The sequence below is a fragment of the Babylonia areolata genome, chromosome 11 (assembly GCF_041734735.1).
Source record: "Babylonia areolata isolate BAREFJ2019XMU chromosome 11, ASM4173473v1, whole genome shotgun sequence".
NCBI lineage: Eukaryota > Metazoa > Mollusca > Gastropoda > Neogastropoda > Buccinidae > Babylonia > Babylonia areolata.
In genome coordinates, this window is record NC_134886.1 from 12,849,380 (window position 1) to 12,872,266 (window position 22,887).

Here is a 22,887-nt window from a genome sequence, read left to right on the forward strand (position 1 = left end):
CGTGGTGGTGGTGGTGCGTTGTTCTTCAGAATTTCCAGTTGTTGTTTGTTTCTGTCATATGTTTGGTGCTGTCTCAGTGAAGGTATCCTCACACCCCCATTTATAATCATGCTTAGGCTTGTCCTGTCGCAGTTTCGGCACCGGCAGTCGAAATGAAGTCATATGAGTTTAAGGTTAGGCCGCCGCAAGGCCACACACAAGAGGATATCCTGCACTACTGCTGATTCACTGCGGATTTGTTGAATACATCCGATCTAATTTTCTGTTCTACCTTTGAGATGGCGCTTCGTCAGAATGACAGTTTGAGTGAGCGATGAAGCTCGCCAGTCCAGTGTGATGACATGTTTTGGACAGGCCAGACGCTCTCGCGCCGCTCTGTTGCCACGAATTGTTGTGTTGTGATCATTACGTCTCTGTTAACCAGGACTCGTGTGTCCACTTTAACAGTTGTTCAACTGTTTCTCAGTGATTTTGAATGTGCGTTTTCTGTGTTTTCTCTTGACACCATGGATCTTCTCGACTGTGACTGAACAGCTCTGCCTCTTCACCCTGGGCAGAAGCTAGTGGGCTGTCCCCAGTCTGGCCTTAAACAGCCAGGCGAGGAAGATGCAGTCTTTAATCTAATACCCCAACCAAGAGGGTGGAACCTAATACCCTACCAAGGCGGTGAAACATATTATACCCTTACCAAGGTGATACGCCACTGACCTCTGAACACCATAAAAGAGCTATTCTTTCTGGAACATAAAGAACTCTGGCTGGTCACTTCTGTGCAGGTATGGAGTCGTTTGATATTACTAAAGATAATGCTTCCACTTGTCCCCCAGCAGGGCCTCCCTCTCAGTATATCACTCTTCCCAGTACTAATTTGATGACAATGATTACAAGCATGTAAAAGGAACTAAGATCTTTGGCAAGCCGTTTGGAAACACCTGAACCCCACTCCCTACACAGTATCCGTCCTCAGCACTGTCAATCAATTCCCCAGTATTTATTGTCTTATATGTGACAACTGGACAGGAAAGTCGACGGGAAGCGTGTATGCTTTAAACACAAGAAAGCAACAGCTACAACTGAAATGACGATACAACTTATTGATTCTCTGTGTGTTGGATAGCGTGTGAGAATGTGGCGATGTTTCGCCAAATACGGGATCTGGTGCAAGGTCAAGGCCAGAATGTTCAAGGGCACAGTGTAAGAGCACTGTTTGCCGCCATTCAGTTGGGGGATGCTGACCATGTTCGTCGGATCTGTGAGGACGATCCCTCAATGGTAACTCTCTCTCTCTCTCTCTCTCTCTCTCTCTCTCTATCCAGCAGGATCAGTCGGCTTCATTTGAGTGGTGATCCCCATTGTAGTACATTGTATTTTATTGTGTTGTATTTATTATACTTCAGCCTGAGCAGATTTCTTTGCATTGAATTCGGAATAATCCACCACTTTTTCTGTCTGCACGTGACAGGCTTTGCTATCAAAAACGATTTTTCTGCAGAATGTTGCCAGACACAACTCTCATGTTGCCGTGGGTTATTTTACGTGCGCACATGCTGCACACTGGACCACGGTTTGTCGTCTCATTCGAAAGACAAGCACCCAAACCTCCACTCAAGTCTTGAGGAGGGGTGAATAAAAATCCAGGTCCGTGGGGGACTCGAACCCGTGGACACCCGCTTCCTAGTCGGGCGCATTACCACAAGCCCACCGCTCCCCACACCACCTGGTATCCGGATCTATGAGAACTTTAAAGGATTCCTCACCGGTGAACGGCGCAAGGGCAAAAACGTTGTAGTTAGTGTGATCTCCCGCTTAGGCATGAACGGATTTCCAGGACACTTAATGAAAATGACAGGTCATGGAGTGGGAATGAACAAAAGATGTATGTGGCAATTCCTTTATGGATCGTCAACCTCGATTTTTGACTCACTTGTCTAAACAAAGTGAGTCTATGTTATAACCTGGTGTTCGATTGTCTGTGTCTGCCTTGTGTATCCGTAGTAAACTTTAACATTGTCATTTTCTCTGGAAATACTTTGTTTGCCAATACCAAATTTGGCTTGAAAATAGTAGGGAAAAATCTTTACAATCGTACCAATAATAGATTGTAAGTCTCCCGAATTTAACCGTATTTCCGAATCATTAACAGTTTATTTCGTTGATTTCGTTCCGCATTCCGAAAACCGCTGTTTCCCCTTTGCAGCTTCCTGATTGTCTGATTCGAATACGCCATGATCTCGTTTTTCTTGTTCTTCTTCGTCTTCCGGTGATGTCCAACTGCCAACCTTGGCAGTTACATTTGGAGGAGCTGCGCACCGCATTGGAATCAGACGAAGAGAGACAGAGACAGAGGTTGTAGGTAGAATGGAGGGGTGTAGGGGGGTAGCTAATTTGCAGTATACAGCTGTATGCAGAGCTGCACCACAGCTGTTAGGCCTTGTCCCACCATCAAGCTGGAGGCAAGTGGTGCCCCAGGGCATCGTAGTGGTGCGCCAGGCCTGCAAAGCGCCGAATCACGTTTGGGGGAGGGGGGATTGTTGGGGGAGGGGGGGTGGCGGGGGGGGGGGCAGCAATGAATAGTCTACTGCTTGGACACCCAGGGGGGAGGGTGTTCCAGTCGCGGATCGTTCTTGGGAAGGTGTTGTTTCTATAGTCCGTAAGACAGGGGATGCGTTGGAACGGCTGACTGTGTTGGCTTCTTCTGCCGCTTGGGGACAGAGGTTTGAGGGCAGTGCATTTCACACATGCTTCACCTTGCTTTATTTTATACAGCATGGAAAGCCTGGCGATGCGTCGGCGCTCCTCAAGTGAAGGCCACTGGAGCTGGTGGAGCATGCTACTCACACTAGAGGTATTCCTGTGTCGGTTTAAGACAAAACTGTTCGCAATTAAAAGCAAAGAAATACACATTCTGGACAGAATACATATAGTGACACTAAATACATTATTGACGTGTTTACTGTATATGAATATTCTGAAGTGGACACTGAATTAACTAGAATGAACAGAAAGAAAATTTGAATCGACCGTTTCACTCTGTCGTCTACACGGCACTGGTCAGTGCAGATCTTGACAAAATATGTTGCAAAACATGTTACCGCTGAATTAAAAGAATTTCTTAAATAACACGTCAATTGTTTACTGCATATGAATGTTTTAAAGTGGACACTGAATTAACTAGAATGAACAGAAAAAAGAAACTGAACAGAAGGTGTCGTTGTTTCTCAGTGAGTGGAAAAACGAAGCTTGTCGAACACGGATCTCTGCAGATCTACAAAACCGGACATACATTGCAGTGTTATTGTGGCGATGGGAATGCCTCCTTTACCTTGGGCTTGAAAGATTTTTTTTTAAATGCCCGAGATATACTAAAATAATGATTGAAACCGGGTTATGACTTCGATTGCCGCTGTCGATTCATTCCGCTAAAAGAACATGCTCAAATAACTATTTTTGAACGGCAACATTGAACCCGCATTTGCGTAGTGGGTAAAACGGCTCGTTCTCGATTCTAACATCTGTGGTTCGAAACTGCATTAATTGTAGCTTTCGCGAAGCTTTATATAACTATAACAACGATTAGAGAACATATTTCAACAAATTAATTTTGATTTTTTTACAGTTTTATTTTTATTTAACCCCTTGCACTTTTTTCCCTTTGATTTTCGATCACTGGTGATCGATGGAGAATTTTCGGAAATTATCATACATAGAAACATCTGTTTGTTAATAAAAGCAATTATTCACTAAAATAATCCCAAACAGACACATTCATCATGAAAAAAAAGTATTACTTTTATCTATTATTGTCCGGAATCTACGCGAAAGGAGAAGGTTGCCACATGTTTTCGCTTCCGACGCCATCTTGAATTTTGACATTTGTACCCAGCATGTGCTCGCCAATTTTTCCCGCAATATGATATGAAGGGGCTTACACAAAACAAACAATGGTGGAAAACTCTTTTTCCATCGATTTTGCACGAGTATGTTATGCTTTTGTTATATTTCAAGATTTCAGGGAAAAAGAAGGCATTCCAGAATTACAGACTTTACTGAAGAAGTGATTAGACGGCTTGCAAGCCTGGGTGAATATGAAAAAGTTCCAGAAGCATAGAATTAAAAATATATTCACTAAACATTTCATTTTCCTGTTAGAGAGGGGGAGAGAGAGATTTGTAAACAAAAATGTTATGCAGAGTTAAAGAAAGAATTAGAAAACAACAACAACAAAAAAAAAACACACACACACACAAAAAAACGATGGGATGTGTGTTACCTGTGGAAACCACCTGTGCCTTGTGGATGGCAGAAGCTGCCGACTGAGTTTTCAGGTGGGTAAGATCATGCATGTATATGTGTGGACACAAATGCAATGATGATAGGTTAGGGTCGGGGTCTGTTTTTTCTTGGGGTAATTTCCTACAAGTAAGTGATGACTTCTGAAACAAACATGTGCAGTTTGTTATTACCGATAGTGTTATGACAGGGAAAAGCCAGAATGGAAGGGTGATGACTTTAAAAGATATATGCATGGGTTTGTCTCATACATTCCTTTCATAGTTTCTTCCTCGGGACGTTTTCTGCACATTTTTATATACCTTTTTTTTATTTTATGGATGTGTAAAAACAAAATGGTTTCATTTTGACATTCTCTTCATAACGCATGTGTATCCAAAGAACCAAAAGCAACTGTTTCCACTGTTGAAACGGGTAAAATGTTCAGGTGGGAGTGGTCGGTCTATTTTTAGCAAGAATATAAACAGATATGTTGTATAAAGAAAGAAACTGACTGTAGTTTGTGAATAATCTATATTCTTGTATCTATGGGATACTACATTAATGATAACCGTCTAAACTCTTGTGTGTTTTTTTTCTGCAAAACGAGAAGTCTGCTGTGGTGTACATGACTTATGTTTCGGTTTCAGTAGCTCAGGGAGGCGTCACTGCGTTCGGACAAATCCATATACGCTACACCACATCTGCCAAGCAGATGCCTGACCAGCAGCGTAACCCAACGCGCTTAGTCAGGCCTTGAGAAAAAAAATCAATCAGGAAGTATTGTTATGATTTTATTCACAGCACTGAACATACAGTTTTTGACACAGCACTGTGAATTTTGTTTCAGCTGAAAGAAAAATGATTGCTTTCTCAATAAAAGTTAAAGTTGTGAACTTGAACTTAATATCTTGGATTTTCTGTTCAATGAGAATGTGAAAAAATATTGAAAATGCTCAAATTTCTGTCTTTAGCAACAGAGGTCAAAGGTAATCGAAATGACAATGTTCTACAAGCGTTAAAAAAATAATAATATTTTGAAAGTTTGTTTTATTTTGATGACATTGATATATAACACATCAGGTTTGGTCCCTGAATGCACATTTTATAAGCATATTAAAACTGCCGCATAGTTATTGCTAAAAAAAAGTGCGAAAAACTCCAAAACAGTTGAGAGTTAAGTGTGTATCACAAGTGAGTCTTGAAGGCCTTGCCTTTCTTGTTTATTTTGTTGTTGTTGTTGTTGAGTTTTGAAGATCTTTTCGACCTTGGGAAACAGAGGAAAAATGAACAGTTAGACTTATCTCTTGTATAAACCATGGACGATTTCAACTGGAACGAGCAAACCAGGTAACTATTCAGTATCAGCGGAGGCATGCCCACCTCCAGATCGTCCTCTGTTGATGTGTGGAATGCGTCATGCCGATTCACCTGTTCCCAATTCGCCTGTCACTAAATTCGTGATCCAGATTCACCTATTTCCAGTTCGCCTATATAATCAAGTTCTGTGTCTGTGTGTGCGTGTCAGTGCACTCATGGCTGTGTGTATATGTGTTTAAAAAAACAATAAAACACTTTCTTCATTGGAGTGTGTGTGTGTGTGTGTGTGTGTGTGTGTGTGTGTGTGTGTGTGTGTGTGTGTGATAGAGAGAGAGAAAGATGAGAGACTGAATAGGTGAAGCAGAAACGGTGTGTAGGCGAAACAGGACAAAGAGTCAAATTCTTTAGAGGCCACTGAGTTTCAGTTTCTCAAATAGGCGTCACTGCCAGTCCATATACGCTGCATTGACACTGACAAATCCATATATGCTACACCATATCTGCTTAGTCGGGCACTGTGTGTATGCATATATATATATATATTTGTGTACCTATCAGAAGGGATTTCTTGTACAAAATTTGGACAGAGAACAACTCTTTGTCGCCGTGCGTTCTTTTTCAGTGCGCCAAATGCGTGCTGTACGCGGGACCTTGGTTTATCGTCTCACCCGAATGACTGGACGCTCAGTTTGATTTTTCCAGTCAAACTTGGCATAATGGGTGAGAGCTCGAATCAAACCCAGACCCTCACGAACACTGTGTTGGCAGATGAACGTCTTAACCATTCTACCACCTTCCTCCTTATATCTATGGCGGTATGAGTGTGCGAAACGGGAATTGGTGAATCGGACAAGCTCCGTGTGGGTGTGCAGGTTGAGAGAGAGCACGATGGTATCACGCCCCTCATCTGTGCCTCACTCAGGGGGAAACACCAGTGTGCTGTGACCCTCATGGACCTGGGGGCTGACCCCAATACATCTGCCAGGGGCGATTTCAAGAAAACGCCGCTGTCAGCTGTGGCAGAAGGGTGAGTGTTGGAAGGAGCGCGCGCACGCGTATGTCTGTGTGTGTGTTCTTTAGTTAACATCTTTTCACTTTGAGTGATATTTGACGTGTCATGTATGTGTGTTTGTGTGTGGAAGATAGGGGTGGGGCGTGTTGGTTTATTTATTGTTTATTGTTACTTATAGTCCAGCCAACCGCACAGGGCTATATCAGGACTGTCAAACCATACAAATGCTCAGCCGCCTCAACACAAAACTGTCACGTCTATTAAAACACACACACACACACACACACACGCACACACACACACACACACACACACACACAAATCATGACACATTATCTTAACCATTTAGCTCCTTTGGACAAATATGACTAGGCCGTAGTGAGGACGTCAGCCCTTCCGCTTAATTTATCATTCCCAGATTACAAAAAATCGTAAAAAAGGCCATATAAGCAAACATCACTGCAGAATGGACAGGTAATGCCCCATCCAGTGTTTGTAATTTCACTACATAACTGCCAGAGCAAAACGGGACAGGTAGTACATCAAAGACTTTTGAAAAGAGAAAAAAAAGTGTCAAGGCTTGCTCGAAAAAAGAAAGGGGAAACGAAACGAAACGAAATTATATTTTACCAGGTAAATGAGAGAGGCAATCAGTATGCTATTTTACACCCAGTCCTGGGGGGAAAAAAAAGAAAAAGAAACAACAACAATGAAATGGACTGGGAAGGCAGAAAAAGCAGGCAACATTAAATGGAGAAAAAAAGGCAGAAATAAAGAGAGCAATAGAAAAGAGAAAATTTCTAGCACATAATTTCCAGGTGGGGATGTTATTTATATTATAGAAAAACCCTCGGCATCCCCACGGGGGAAGGTGTGGCGGTTAAATAGGGAAAAACAGAGAAAGGATCAACTTGAGCAATGGAATCAACAATTCGTAAATAACTGTGTATCGGCAGTTAACAACATGAACAGCAATAAACGTAATTATATATCGGTAGGTCGCATCATACAAACACTCATACTGGACAATGTAAGAGGGATTCAGTAATTTCGAACAATTATAATTGGTTGGACATTATTTCTTTTATGTTTGTTCTGAGACTTTTCTAACCTTACATGACTTTGGAAGTAACCTGACAGTCCTTTGACACTGAGTCACAGTTCAATGGAAAATACCCCCCCCCCCCCCCTTTTTTTTTTGTTGTTGTGTAATTTCAGTTGTAAACCCCCTTTCCTTCGGGTATGAAGTCCTGTCATCAGCACTATCTGCTTCATATTGAAGACTCAATCACTCTCTCTCTCTCTCTCTCTCTCCCTCTCTCTCTCTCTCTCTCTCTATATATATATATATATATATATATATAGATGGGATAGATATAGATATATTATATGATGGAGTCTCCCGTCGGATCGACGGATGAGTAGGCAGGCAGGCTTATCTGTCGAGGTGTGTCCTCATATGGGCCGATTCTGGATGTGCAGCACTTCCCACAGGTGTTGCAAGGGAAAACGTCTCCAGAAGTTGAGCCATGCTTCCTTCGCTCACGATTCTCCTTAATGGCCAGCGTTCTCTTGTTTTCAAACACAAGAAATACTTTTCAGTGCACCTAAATATCTATTACAAAAGATTCAAAGTGTAGACTGTAATGCTATCAAAATTGCCCCCGGAGTGCCCTTTCATGCATCCAACCATGAAATATACAAAACAGCCGGAATTCTTGCTTTAAATGAGCATCGTGAGTTAGCAACAGGAAAATTTGCTGTAAGATACACTTCTATGACAGAAAAATTAATTCCTGATGAACTGACAGTAAGATCTGACATTGATTTTCCTAAAAGAGCTAAAGCTATTTCACCACAAGAAACAGGTGCAACGTACGTTTCAAATCTGTTACAAGAATCTGGTGTTAACATGAACGAGTTAGCTGTAAAACCATCTTATACTCCTATTCCTTTTTGGGAAATGTTGAAAGCAGATTTTTATATTAATTATTCTGAAACAAAGAAGGAAGAAAACATCAGTATCACGACGAGTACTGCCAGAATACACATACCAGAAAAATTCCAGAATCATCTCCATATATTTACAGATGGATTCGTTCTTGACAAAAATGCTGGCGCGGCTTTTTCTATTCCCGCTTTTAAAGTTGAAAAATCTTACTCTATTGGAAAGAATCTTTCCATTTTTACGGCTGAACTTGTTGCTATTATACAAGCTCTGAGCTACTTGTATAAATAGTTTTCTTGAAAATAGCTTTTTTTTTTTTTTTTTTTTTTTTTTTTGCTGCCCCAACATCTGCACCGTTTCAGTGGCATTACTCCCACGCCGCTCATTTAAATTCCCCCATACACGGCCACACCCGGGTTCGTCCATCGCAGTTCCAGCGTCGGCAGTCCACAGGGAACCATCGATGTTAGGTCGCCAGGAGGCCACACACCAGAGGAAACCCTGCACTGCTGCTGAGTCACTTCGGTGGTGTTCAGTGGTGCCTGTTCTGTTTTAACGTACTTAGGACACCACCTACTAAGCCCCCTACTAACGACAATAATGGCTTAGTCGCGGAGCCAGACTGAGTGAGCGTCCTTCCCAGAGTGGAGACCGCCACCACGCCCCTCAAACAACAGCTCCCCATGAATCTGCCGACACTGACGACATTGACAGGACTCACCCCAAGCACGGAAGTGGAGGGGTATCGAAACTGAAGTCACCATGAGAGTAGGGCATGAAAGGCCACAGACTTTGAGATTATTTTGTTTTTATATTGATGACGATGAAGGAGGAGGAGGATGACGATGATGATGACGATGTTGCTATGGAGGTCCGTTTTTGGTTTGGGACAGCGTGACAAGGCTGTACTCTACGCTTCCTGTCATAATGATATCCCGGCGTTAACCAGGCCCGAGAGATACAGACACTTGCAGTGTTGGTCAGGTAATTAGAGCAACACACCCAAAGACGCATCCTTGAAGTGGATGACACTCGACTGTGTGGTCCCAGTCTCCCCATTTAAGCCCACAGCACACTCAACTCTGGGTAGGAGCCGGCCACGGGCCGAAAAACCCACCTCCGCTGGGATTCGAACCCGCGTCCTCCCAGCCGTCAGTCCGCGACGCTAACCACTTCGCCACGGCGGCTGGTGAAAATAGCATTCTTTGTTGATTCTAAATCAGTACTTTATACTCTAGAATCATTTAGCCTTGAAACAAGACCCGACTTGTTATTGGGGCAAATCATTTGGTACATTGTTTGAGGATTGAAGGTACTATGTCTGTTTTTGTTGGGTGCCTTCTCATGTGGGCATTTATGGCAATGAAACTGCTGATAAAGTAGCTAAAAGAGGAGCACAAGATTCAGAAAAATCGACAAAAAACTTGTCCAACTTTCCGTGAAAGAAGCGTACACTATGTTAGAAAAAAACAGCATGGGTCCATTTCATAAATGATGGAAGGCAAAGTTTTCAAAACAGAAAGGGACATTATTCCCCGAACATATTATTAAAGAAGAAATACCGAATTTATCAGCTTGCTATACAAGGCTAATATCCTCTACTTTCTTCCGTATGAAACTTGACTCGCTGAAGACAAAATATAGTTAAAATGTTTTATGCATTTGTGGTAAGCAGTTCGGCTTGCATCATGGTTTGTTTCACTGTCAGCAGTTACGTATCTTCTTGCCCAAGTATTTCACAGAGAGTAACTATTCTGCAGTTGATTTGGGGGAAGTTATTTCTAACGAGGTTCTCTTAGTGGAACTTTCAAAGGCATTAGTTCATAGCCCTATTTCTACATTCCTTTAATGTACTTCATAATTGTGTTAATGGTTTTAGTTATTATCGTATTTATTGAATTGTTACTGTTAAAGCTAATTTCATGTTAGTTATGCATTTCTTAGTAGTTTTCTATCTTTTCTGTATTATCCTGACCTCACATTCCCCTCTCCCCACCCCACCCACTTAAAAAAAAAAATTTGTTATTATTATTATTTTTTTTTTAATTGGCTAACAATTAATATCACTAATAGTGAAAAGACGCCAAACTAAAGAACGAACGCACGCACGCATGTACACACACACAAACACACACACACACACACTCACACACACACACACACACACACACACACACACACACACACACACACACACCATCCGCACACTTACAGGGGTGTACACACATACACATACGCACGTGCGCACACACACAGAGGCGTGCATTAAAACAATTCACACACGCACAAATACACATTATTATTTTACATACGCACACGCGCGTGAGTACACACACACACACACACACACACACACACACACACACACACACACACACACACACACACACACACACACACACACACACACACGCACACACACTTGCGAGCGCGCGCAACACACATTCCTTAAGGTACTTTCTATCCCCAATAGCTCCAGCTTTGCAAGAAGTGTTGCTTATGGCCAGTTGAGAGTAACACGTGCATGTTTTTCTTTACAGTAAGATACAGAATTGTTTTATAGTTTGTTTTCATAACAAAAATAATGTGATTTATCTTTTGCTTTGAATGAAACTAATTGATTTTTGTTTTTCTCTGATGCATTATACTTTTTTTTCTTTCTTTTTTTTTCTTCTTTTTTTAAATCCATTATTAGCTCTTTTGCTATGCTGGCTAGAGAAATGGTGTGGCAACTCATGTGAACTAGTGGGTGTGCGTCTTGAAAAACCTGACGGAATTCACAAAAGCATCGTGCTCATCAGTGCCTATGTTCACCCAGGAACCTGCACAACAAAAGAGGATTGGGCCTTTTTAGAGGAAATAGAGAACGAATTTGGAGACTCGGTCATTATCTGTGGAGACCTCAATGCAAGATCGAAGCTATGGGACCAGCGGAACACCAATCAACCAGGACTCGCACTTGAAGGAATGATAGGGGAAATTCTTCTTAGCTCAATAACAACCACATTCCCAACTCGCCTTGGAACAAGACAAGGAGACAGTGACAGTGTGATCGACATCGCTCTAACATCTCCAAAATTCAGAGCAGGAATGAATGCAGAGACGCTTCCACAACAAGGCAGTGACCACCTCCCGGTAGTTTTCAGTCTACAGAAACTATCAGATAAACCCTGTATGAAACCGCGTGATCCATTCCAGTATAAAACCAAAGAGTCAACCATCATTGAAAAATTAAGACGCAGAAGAAACAAAAGAACGGCACCGAACCGGATGCAAACTATTCAGCCCCCATGGTGGAATACCGACACAGAAAGAGCCTGGATAGAAAAACATGCGGCTATCAAACTTTGGCAAAAAGAAAGAACAAAACCTTCTCCGGACAAAGATATTGAAACAAAAATGAAAGAAAAAACTAAACAGTGTGAAGTCATTGCTCAAGAGGCCAAACATGACAAGTGGAAACAGTTTTCCAAGGCACTAAATTATGACACAATATTGACAGAGTTCTGTCAATTTTATCGTCGCATGGAAGGGAAAATGTGCACAACAACAACCCCAGGCATGTTAGATACTGACGGAACCAAGCTTAACTCTTTCCATACGAACGGCGAAAGAGACGACGTTAACAGCGTTTCACCCAATTACCATCATCAAAATATTGCAAGCGGAAGGCTCTTATACTGAAGACGTGAATATGGACAAAGAATACCACAATTCTGACGACGGAAGCTAAAGGTTGGGTCATTCAGACACCCACTGGACATCCGAGGGGTCTGTGTAGAGGAGAAGAGAGGACTGGCCGTACTGAACGAGTTAAGACAAACTAAGAAAAAGGATCCTCCCTGCTCAAACGTTTCATACAACAGAGTGATCAAAGAAACTTAGATGAAAAAAAGAAATATGTCGAGGAGTTAAACGAAACCCTTATGCAGACTGGACCCGATGATGACTTGACAATAGATGATCTAAACGAAGCAATAGCTAAATGCAAGAAAGAATCGGCTCCTGGCCCAGACAAAGTTCGCTACTCGGACATCAAGGAGCTATCAGAAGAAGACAGAAGCAAACTTTTCAATCTGTATCAAACCAGTTTCCACAATGGACGTGTGCCGGAGGACTGGACACACAGCTTCTTAAAACCCATACCAAAACCAGGAAAGGACCATCGTCAGGTAAGCGGCTACCGAATCCTAACCATGCAAAACATTGCTGGAAAGCTCATGGAACACATGATAGCCAGGAAACTTGCAAGGGATCTTGAACACAGGCACATTCTCCCATCAAATCAAGGTGGTTGCAGAACAGGCAAGTCCACATGGGAAAGTGCAGCTGCTTTTGCATATGAGGTATATGAAGGATTTCAAAGAAAAGAAGAAACACTAGCAGTAGCAATCGACCTTGAAGATGCCTACAATAAAGTCTCATGGAGCTGCTACTAAGGTATGGAGTAAGTTTGATACTGACAAGATGGATAGCAGCAGCGCTTCAGGAAAAAACCGTCGTCCTACGCCTCAGAGATTGGATGTCTGCGCCTTCTAAACTATCCATGGGACTGCCACAAGGGTCTCCACTCTCTCCTGTCCTCTACAACGTCTACACGAAGGGCCTTGCAGACTTAAACAACAATGGAATAGCTCGGGTGCTTACTCTTGCGGATGATGGCCTGGTCTTCAAAACTTCGAAAGATGCTAAGGAAAGAACTAAAGCCGTCCAGAAACAACTAAACAGTATTGCTCAATGGTGCAAAGACACAGGATCTTCCATCAATCCAGCGAAAGCCCAAACGTTGCTGTGCACCCTCAACAACAGAACCGCGAGCAAATCACCACCACCTGTGTCATTCGACGGGATTCAGATCGAGAAAACCGAATGCCTATGCTACCTAGGAATACACTTCGACAGGATGCTGACCTTCAGAAACCATACGGAAAATACTCTTCTCAAATGCAAAAAGGGCCTTTCAGTCTTAAAAGCAATGGCAACCAAAGGTATGGAACAACGCCACCTCTTCCTGCTATACCAATCACTCGTCCTCAGTGTGATCAACTACGGACTTGGGCTAACAACACCATCTCAAAGCAACCTCCTAAAATTAGAAAGAGTTGAAAATGAAGCTATGAGGCTGATCCTTGGAACAACAAAAGACACGCCCATGGAAACCATGTGATACCTGCTTGACCTTCCTTCAGTGCAGGCCAGAAACAAGTTAGAACAGGTTAAGACCTACTTCAAAGCATTAGAAAACCTTCAAAACCCACTGCATGACGCAGTCAAAGAACAAAAAAGGCAGCCGTTTAGGACGAGGAAGCTCATGGATGGGGCAAGCAGAAGACACAGTCCAGCTAGTATGCCGACTACAAGACCTGAAAGAAACAAAAGAATGGGAGAAAACCCCGAAAACCTCAACCATCTATTCAACGCAGCCATTTCACCCACTCTAGGAAGACATTGTCGGGAATGGCCAGAGGGCAAAACTGATGCGGAAGTGAAGCTACTCATAGAAGAAAACAGTAAAGAAGAGGACATCATCATATACACAGATGGCTCAGTCACCAAAGACCAATCCGGTTGGGGATTCACTGCGAAACAAAATGGAAAAACAATTAGGAAAGAGAATGCTGCCTACAAAGTCACAACCTCCAGCTTAACGATGGAAGTTGAAGCTGTGACATATGCCCTTTAGTGGCTATCGTCTATCCATATGCCCGGAAACCAACATGCCATGATCCTAACCAACTCAATGAACCTCATACAGAAAATTGAAAATGGAATGGGAAGCCCAGAGTAGCATAAGGCAATGCGCAACTTTCAGATTAAAAAACTTACATGGTCATACTGCCTGGGACACGCAGGTGTTAGGGGAAATGAGCGAGCTGACAGACTTGCTGGTAACGCAACAACAACGAACGGCCTGCATCTAGAAAATCGGAAATCCTCAGAAAAGTCAAAGAATACCAAAAAGAACAGGTACAAGGCCATCACACCATCGATCGCCTCAAAGAAGTAAAAGCAGTGAGAGGGAGCGGCCGTAAGTCTAGCATGAAAGGTAGAGCACGATACTTTGCAAATCAAACAAATATCGGCATCATTTCCAAACCAACAATGCACAAATTTCTTAAAACGTAACAGAGTCTCTGTGGGCTTTTCCAAATACAATAGACTGAGCAACACACTAGATGCCTCGTTCTTGGCATAGATCTTTTCCCATCCCTTTTGCGGCCAATTAGTGGCAGCCTCTGTGCGTGTGTGTATGTGTGTGTTTGTGTGTATGTGTGGGTCTGTGTGTTTGAGTGCGTTTGTGCATGCGCGAGGGTGTAAGTGTACACAAGTGTCAGGAGAGTTCTGTGCACGTGCGTATGTGTGTGTGTGTGTGTGTTGGGGTGGGTGGGGGTGGGGGGCCGAAGGGGGGGGGGGGTAGAGGATGAGGTATGTGTGTGTGTGCATGCCTACACTGTGGGAGCAACGGATAATTGGAACGTGCAGGTGTGCATATATACATCTTTGTATATATGTGTGTGGGGTTGTGGGTGGGGGATATGGGCGTATGTGTGTGTGCTTGTACAAGTAAGTGTGCCTGTGTGTGTGTGTGTGTGTGTGTGTGTGTGTGTGTGTGTGTGTGTGTGTGCCGTGGAAGCTGCGATACATTGCCTAGAAATGAGTGTGGGGGTTAGGGGGTGCACGGGAGGGGTAGTACCTCTAGAGGGGGGGCTTGTCACGCTCTTCCGGGAGTGGTTCGTCCTCTGTTGGTCCCCACCGGCACCCAGCTCTCACTTATGGGTCCTAGAAGCTGCTAGCATGCGGCAGCGCCCAATCCCCGGGCAACGGCTTTGACAGGCTGGCTAAACTAGGTGAGGGTAGCCGACGGGTCTCAAACCCTCGGTGAGTTAGGGCTTGTCTACCCAAGCATGTGAAGACTGGATCCGGCGGACTCTGTAGAAGAAACCTTCATGGTTCAACGGAGAGGAAGGCGGTTGCAGCAGAGCACTGTGGAGTGCTGAGGGCAGGATGAGGCACATAGGACATCCTGGTCATCCACTGCATCTGTTTCCATCTCCAGTCATCTTGACCTCGTCTTGCCACTGGATACAGACGGTCTCGGACAAGAGAGTGAGGTCGACGGCGCGCAACTCCTCCTCACTATAAAAAAGTCATCGTGCAAGTCATCAGTCATCCTTCATTCCATACCATCATTTTCCCCAAGCCCTGTGGCGACAGGCGAGCGACGAAGCGACAGGTGTGGGTACACTGGCAGTCGTAGCCGCGGACCTGCACACAGGCGGCTCAGGCCATAGGGTCGTTTTTCACTGACTGGAGCAGCGGTGGAGATCGGCAGCCCCCTGAGCGACTGAGCAGCCCTCTTCAGGACAGCACTGCTCACCTCCATGGCATGAGGAAGGGGCTAGAAAAGGTGCCCTAAACATTGCCTGCTCCACACCACCCTAGTCAGCATACCTCGGCTGACGGGGACCCTACTCAAGCGGTCGACACAAAAAGGAAAGAAAGAAGAAAACAAGGAGTACCCCATTGACCATTGCCACATGGAACGTGTGTACGCTTCTGGACAGAGGCGACTCTGACAGACCACAGAGACGCACAGCACTCATTGCGAGTGAACTAGCCAGGTACATTGACATCGCTGCCTTATGTGAGACCAGACTGGCAGAAGAAGGCGAACTCTGTGAGCGAGGTGCAGGCTACACCTTCTTTTGGAGTGGTCGCGGACCTGAAGAGAGACGTGAGGCTGGAGTTGGCTTTGCAGTGAAGACAACCCTCGTTGGTAAGCTGGCTGGCCCCCCAAAAAGAGTGAACGATCGCCTGATGACGATGAAACTCCCTTTATGCAACGGGAAGAAGTTTACCACCATTGTCAGCGCCTACGCACCCACCATGACCAACCCGGGTGAGGTCAAGGACAAGTTGTACGAGGACCTGAACGCTGTAATCACCACTGTTCCCAACTACTTCTCCAGACATGTGCCGAGCACGACCTTCTTATCACAAACACTGTCTTCTGCCTCCCTACCCGTAACAGGACGTCATGGATGCATCCTCGGTCTGGGCATTGGCTTCTCATTGACTTTGTCATCGTCAGGAAGAGGGACAGGCAGGACGTACGAGTCACGAAGGCCATGTGCGGCGCCGAGTGCTGGACAGACCACTGCCTTATCGTCTCCAAATTCAACCTCCGCATCCAGCCCAAGAGACGGCCTCAGGGCATGAAAGCACCCAAACGCCTGAATGTCAACAACCGGAGGAAGGCAACATCAAGCAGAGCTTTGCTGACACCCTGGAGGAACGCCTTGAGTCCACCGTGCTGGACAACCAGAATGTGGAGGTAGCGTGGGGCGCACTGCATGAGACGGTGTACAACACTGCCATGGAGTGCCTGGGGCCTTCTGCCAGGAAGCACAAAGACCGGTTTGATGAGAACTGCACTAAGATCAAGCAGCTGCTAGAAGACAAACGCCAAGCCTACAGAGCCCACATTGAAGATCCCAAGTCACAGTCAAAGAAAGACATACTGAAGAGCGCACGCAGCACCATCCAGCTGAAGCTGCGGCAGATGCAGGATTCCTGGTTGAACAACAAAGCTGATGAGATTCAGGGCTTTGCAGACAGGAACGACATGAAGAACTTCTATAACGGCCTGAAAGAAGTCTACGGTCCCACCACCTCCGGATCTGCTCCACTTCTTAGTGCTGATGGTTCTACCCTAATCACTGACAAGGACGGGATTCTTGAGAGATGGGCTGAACACTTTGACAGCGTACTGAACCGCCCTTCCACCACCAATGATGAAGCCATCGACCGACTCCCCCAGGTGCCAGTCAGTGAGTCGTTGGATGCCATTCCAACTTTGGAGGAGACCCAGAAAGCTATCCGTCTGCTATCCAGTGGCAAAACCCCTGACTCAGACTCCATTCCAGCTGAGGTCTACAAAGAGGCAGTTCCACAGGACTTCAAAGACGCTTCCATCATACACTTGTACAAGCGCAAAGGAAATCGTCAGCCTGTGACAACCATCGTGGAATATCCCTGCTGTCCATCGCAGGCAAGACTCTGGCCAGAGTGCTACTCAACCGTCTCATAGCGCACCTTGAGCAAGGTCTCTTACCAGAGAGCCAGTGTGGCTTCCGGAAAGAACGCGGGACTATCAACATGGTGTTTGCTGCCAGGCAGCTCCAGGAGAAGTGTCAGGAACAGAACGCCGACCTTTACTCCACCTATGTCGATCTGACCAAGGCCTTCGATACTGTTAGCAGAGATGGCCTTTGGAGAATCATGGCGAAGTACGGATGTCCCAGAAAGTTCATCACCATCATACGGCAACTACACGATGGGATGCTGGCCCGAGTCCAAGACAATGGAGAGACTTCAGGACCATTCCCTGTCTCCAACGGAGTCAAGCAAGGGTGTGTTCTTGCCCCCACCCTGTTCAGTCTCATGTTTTCAGCCATGCTGACAGATGCCTTCAGAGACGCTGACGTAGTCATTGGCATCAGGTACCGCACAGATGGCTCACTCTTCAACCTCAGGAGGCTTCAAGCAAAAACCAAGGTGAGGACAGACACCGTCAACGACTTCCTGTTTGCTGATGACTGCGCTCTCAACGCTGCCTCCGAAGCTCATATGCAACACAGCGTCGACAAGTTCTCTGCTGCCTGTGACAACTTTGGCCTCACAATCAGCACAAAGAAGACTGAGGTGATGCATCAGCCAGCTCCAGGAAAGCCTTACGTTAAACCAAACATCTTCATCAACAGGCAACGACTGAATGCGGTGGACAAGTTCACATACCTGGGCAGTACACTCTCTCGCACAGTTGTCATCGACGACGAGGTGAATGCCAGACTCGCCAAAGCCAGCGCTGCCTTCGGCAGACTCCATAAGAACGTTTGGAACAGGAGAGGCATCACCCTGGAGACGAAGCTCAAAGTATACAAGGCCATAGTTCTCACCACACTGCTGTATGGATGTGAATCATGGACGGTCTACAAACGCCACGCCAAAAAGCTGAACCACTTCCACACCACCAGCCCCAGAAAACTTCTTAGCATAAAGTGGCAAGAGAAGATCCCTGACACAGAGGTGCTCACTCGTGCAAACTTGCCCAGCATCTACACCATCTCGATGCAGACCCAGCTGTGCTGGGCAGGCCATGTAGTTCCCATGCCAGACCACCGGCTCCCCAAGAAACTGCTGTACGGCGAACTCCAACATGGCAAGCGCTCCCATGGAGGCCAAAAGCGCTTCAAAGACACTCTGAAAGCTTCTCTGGGAGCACATGGGAGCTGAATGCAACGGACAGACCAAAGTGGCGTTCAGCTGTCCACAAAGACGCCAAATTCTGTGAGGCCAACAGAATCGCTGCAGCAGAGCAACGCAGACAGGCCAGGAAAAGCAGTGCCAGCAAGTCCCCGACAGCCGCCACCATCCCCTGTCAACACTGCATCAGAACCTTCCGGGCGCGGATTGGCCTGACCAGTCATCTGCGCACCCACAGAGCCCAACCCACCCATCCCCAGAATGACTAGATGGTCCTCGTCAATCCCGACGGACGAACCACAGAAATGAGTGTGTGGAGGGGGGTAGAGGGGGTGCAGGGTAATGTGTGTGTGTGTGTGTGTGTGTGTGTGTGTGTGTGTGTGTGTGTGTGTGTGTGTTGGGGCTCATGTACGTTTATGTGTATTTGACTGTGCTTTCATATGTGTGTGTGTGCGTGTTGGGGCTCATGTACTTTTATGTGAATTTGACTGTGCTTTCATATCTGTGAAACTGCATGTTTGGTGCATATCTGTTATGCATATGTGTGTGTATGTGTGAATGTGTGTCAATTTTTTACATTTATTTGCTTATTTATCACCATTGTTGTCTTTTTTTATTTTTTTAAATTTTTTTAAATTTTTTAATTATATTATTATTATTTATTTTTATTTATTTATTTATTTATTTATTTATTTATTCATTCATTTTATTTCATTTTTGTTTTTATTTATTTTATTTTATTTTATTTTATTTATTTATTTATTATTATTATTTTTTTTTGTACGCTTATAGTTGACTTCATCACGTTTTTGCGTCTGATACATATTATTATTAGTAGTAGTAGTAGTAGTAGTAGTAGTTCTTTTTATGTATTTATTTATTTTATTTTATTTATTTTATTTTATTTTATTATTTTATTTATTTATTTATTTTATTTTATTTTTTTCTCAAGGCCTGACTAAGCGCGTTGGGTTACGCTGCTGGTCAGGCATCTGCTTGGCAGATGTGGTGTAGCGTATATGGATTTGTCCGAACGCAGTGACGCCTCCTTGAGCTGCTGAAACTGAAACTGAAACTATGCTGGATACTGCAGTCATCAAAATAAAGGCCCATCCCATGTGAATATTTTGTATGGGTGCCAGATCTTGTTCTTTGAAATTATGTTTTAGTGTTTAAAGGTAAAAATCCCTCCTTTTTGTTTGTTTAATCTTGATTTTCCCAGAATTCACCATTATTCTCCCCCAAATAACAGTCTTTAGAAAATATAATAGTACGTAAATCGTGTTCGGGCTTGATGCTCTGTTTTGTTGAGCCCGCCTAGTATTTTCAGGCTTCGGTCTTGGCAGAGAAAAAAATTCAGGCTTCGGTATGGACAGAAAAAAAAATTCAGGCTTGAGTGAGTCTTTCTGCTTGCAGAGAGAGAGAGAGAGAGGTGTGTGTGTGTGTGTGTGTGTGTGTGTGTGTGTGTGTGTGTGTGTGTGTGTGTGTGTGTGTGTAATGTTACTGACAGTCGTTTCTGGAACAAACCCGAAAAATGTACATACATAAAAGCTGTTTCTGAATGGATTGTCATAAAATTTTGTGTGCTTGTGAATTAAGTGTGTGTGTGTGTGTGTGTGTGTGTGTGTGTGTGTGTGTGTGTGTGTGTGTGTGTGTGTGTGTGTGTGTGTGTGTGTGTGAAAGCGGACTTGGGCTAACAATACTTTCTCAAAGCAGCCTCCTAAAATTAGAACGAGTTCAAAATGAAGCTATGAGGCTGATTCTTGGAACAACAAAAGACACACCTGCGGAGACCATGCGAGACCTGCTTGACCTTCCTTCAGTGCAGGCCAGAAACAAGTTAGAACAGGCTAAGGCCTACTTCAGAGCATTAGAAAACCCTCAAAACACACTGCATAGTGAAGTCAAGGAACCAAAAGGCAGTCGTCTAGGACGAGGAAAATCAATGATGGGGCGTGCAGAAGACACAATCTAGCTTGCATGCCGGCTACAAGACCCGAAGGAAACAAGAGAATGGGAGGAAAACCCTGAAAACCTTGATCATCTTTTTAACACAGCCATTTCACCCACTCTAGGAAGACATTGACGTGAAGTGAAGCTACTCATAGAAGAGAACAGTAAAGAAGAGGACATCATTCTATAAGCAGATGGCTCGGTCACTGAAGACCAATCCGGTTGGGGATTCACTGCAAAGTGAAATGGAAAAACAATCAGGGAAGAGAATGCTGCGTACAAAGTCACAACCTCCAGCCTAACAATGGAAGTTGAAGCTGTGACATGTGCTCTCCAGTGGCTGTCATCTATTCGTACGCCTGGAAACCAGCATGCCAGATTCTAACGGACTCAATGAACCTCATACAAAAATTGAAAGTGGAATGGGAAGCCCAGAGTGGCATGAGGGAAGCTCTGTGCATGTGCGAGCGCATACATGTGTGTATTTCCGTATGTATGTATGGGGAGGGGCGGAGGGGGAGGGGGGGTACGTCGTGGGTGCTGCGACTTGTCTGTGTGTGTGTATGTGTGTGTGTGTGAGGATGGGGTATATGTATACATGTATGTATTTTGGGAGCTACGGAATATTGGACCATGCTTGTGTGTATACGGGTATGTGTGTGGGGAGGAGGGAGTGTGTGTGTGTGTGTGTGTGTGTGTGTGTGTGTGTGTGTAGGGGGGGGGGGGGGGATATCGGCGTATGTGTGTGTAAGCTTTATGTATTATTCATTTATTTTTGTTTTCGTTTGTTTTTGTTTGTTTGGCTCGGTTTTTTTTTTCGTTTTTTTTTCTTTTTTTTCCTTCTTTTTTTCGCATTGTATTTAATTTCATTATCTATCTGCTTACTTTCTTTTCCCTCAAGGCCTGACTAAGCGCGTTGGGTTACGCTGCAGGTCAGACATCTGCTTGGCAGATGTGGTGTAGCGTATATGGATTTGTCCGAACGCAGTGACGTCTCCTTGAGTAACTGAGGTGAAACAGTGAACATTTAATGCGCCTTTGGATTGTCTTTTTCTCTTTGGAAAGGCATTTGGACTTATTGGGGGTTTATTTTGAGTCGCTGTGAACATGTTCTTTCAGTCCTCATTAAAACAGAAAGTCATGTACAGTTTGGAGATTGCCTGGAAAACCGAAAAAGGCTTCTGTTACCACCCGGGCCTCCAAGAACATGTTCTGTTTTACTTCTGAAACATAGATAGATCTTTGGTTTCTTAAACAGGTAGTGTGTGTGTCTGCATCTGTGTCTGTGTTTGTGTGTGTACATGCGTGTGTATATGTGTCTGTATACATGTGTGTATGTGTCTGTGTGTCTGTACGTGTATGTGTGTTGTGATTTCTTTAATCGACAGGAAAAGCGAGGAAATGGCTGAACTGCTACTGGCTCGGGGGGCAAACGCAGAGTACCAGTATGGCAGTGGAACCACCTTGGCCCACCTCTGTGTGGTCAGGAATAAACCAGTCATCATGAAAGCTTTGGCTGCGCATGGGGCGAACCTCGATGCTCTGGTAAGGCATGAACCAGAAGATAACACAAGGGAGAAATAAACAAAACTAAAAAAAAGAGTGACAATGATTCCAGAGACCGTAGTGACAAAGAGCCTGTACCTACGGGACTTTTTTTTTTTAATCACCAACCGTCGGCAGTCATTCCTTAGTAAAACAATCCAATTATGTAGGCATTTGAAGAATATTGTTGTTGTGGTTTCGATGGGATGAAAGTGGTGTCTTTTTATGGCTTTGCCTATCTCGTCTCAGCTGCCCCAAATTGAAAATAGTGCTGTCGATGGTTTGTTGGGGGTGACGGGTGGATGGTCTTGTGTGTACTGGGGTACTGGAGGTGTGGGGGGTTGGGGGCGTTGCATATATACATAGGCGTATATTCATATATTGCTGTGCATTGGTCAGGGAGTTACCCCAACTGGAGACCAAGACCCAAGCAATAAACAAAATGGCATTAATGGGCCTATCCTCGACCAGAGACTAAGCTCTAAGCACTTTCTAAACAGGGAATCATTTGCACACTAGGCTGACTACCTGGGTAGAGCTGACTGACAGCCGCCTATGGGCGCTCATCATTCGT

At 44.5% G+C, this 22,887-nt stretch overlaps 1 protein-coding gene across 3 annotated transcripts in view; it reads left to right on the forward strand.

The window, feature by feature from the left end:
• LOC143287545 (E3 ubiquitin-protein ligase MIB2-like) overlaps window positions 1-22,887 on the forward strand; it is an 80,763-nt gene that overhangs the window by 33,709 nt on the left and 24,167 nt on the right. For all 3 annotated transcript variants that reach the window (XR_013055978.1, XM_076595603.1, XM_076595604.1), the window contains 3 exons: window positions 1,118-1,272; window positions 6,462-6,616; window positions 22,157-22,313. Coding sequence is in view for 2 of the 3 variants with exons in the window: in XM_076595603.1 (XP_076451718.1) it covers window positions 1,118-1,272; window positions 6,462-6,616; window positions 22,157-22,313 (467 nt within the window). In the remaining variant the exon portion in view is untranslated. The remainder of the gene's footprint in view (window positions 1-1,117; window positions 1,273-6,461; window positions 6,617-22,156; window positions 22,314-22,887) is intronic.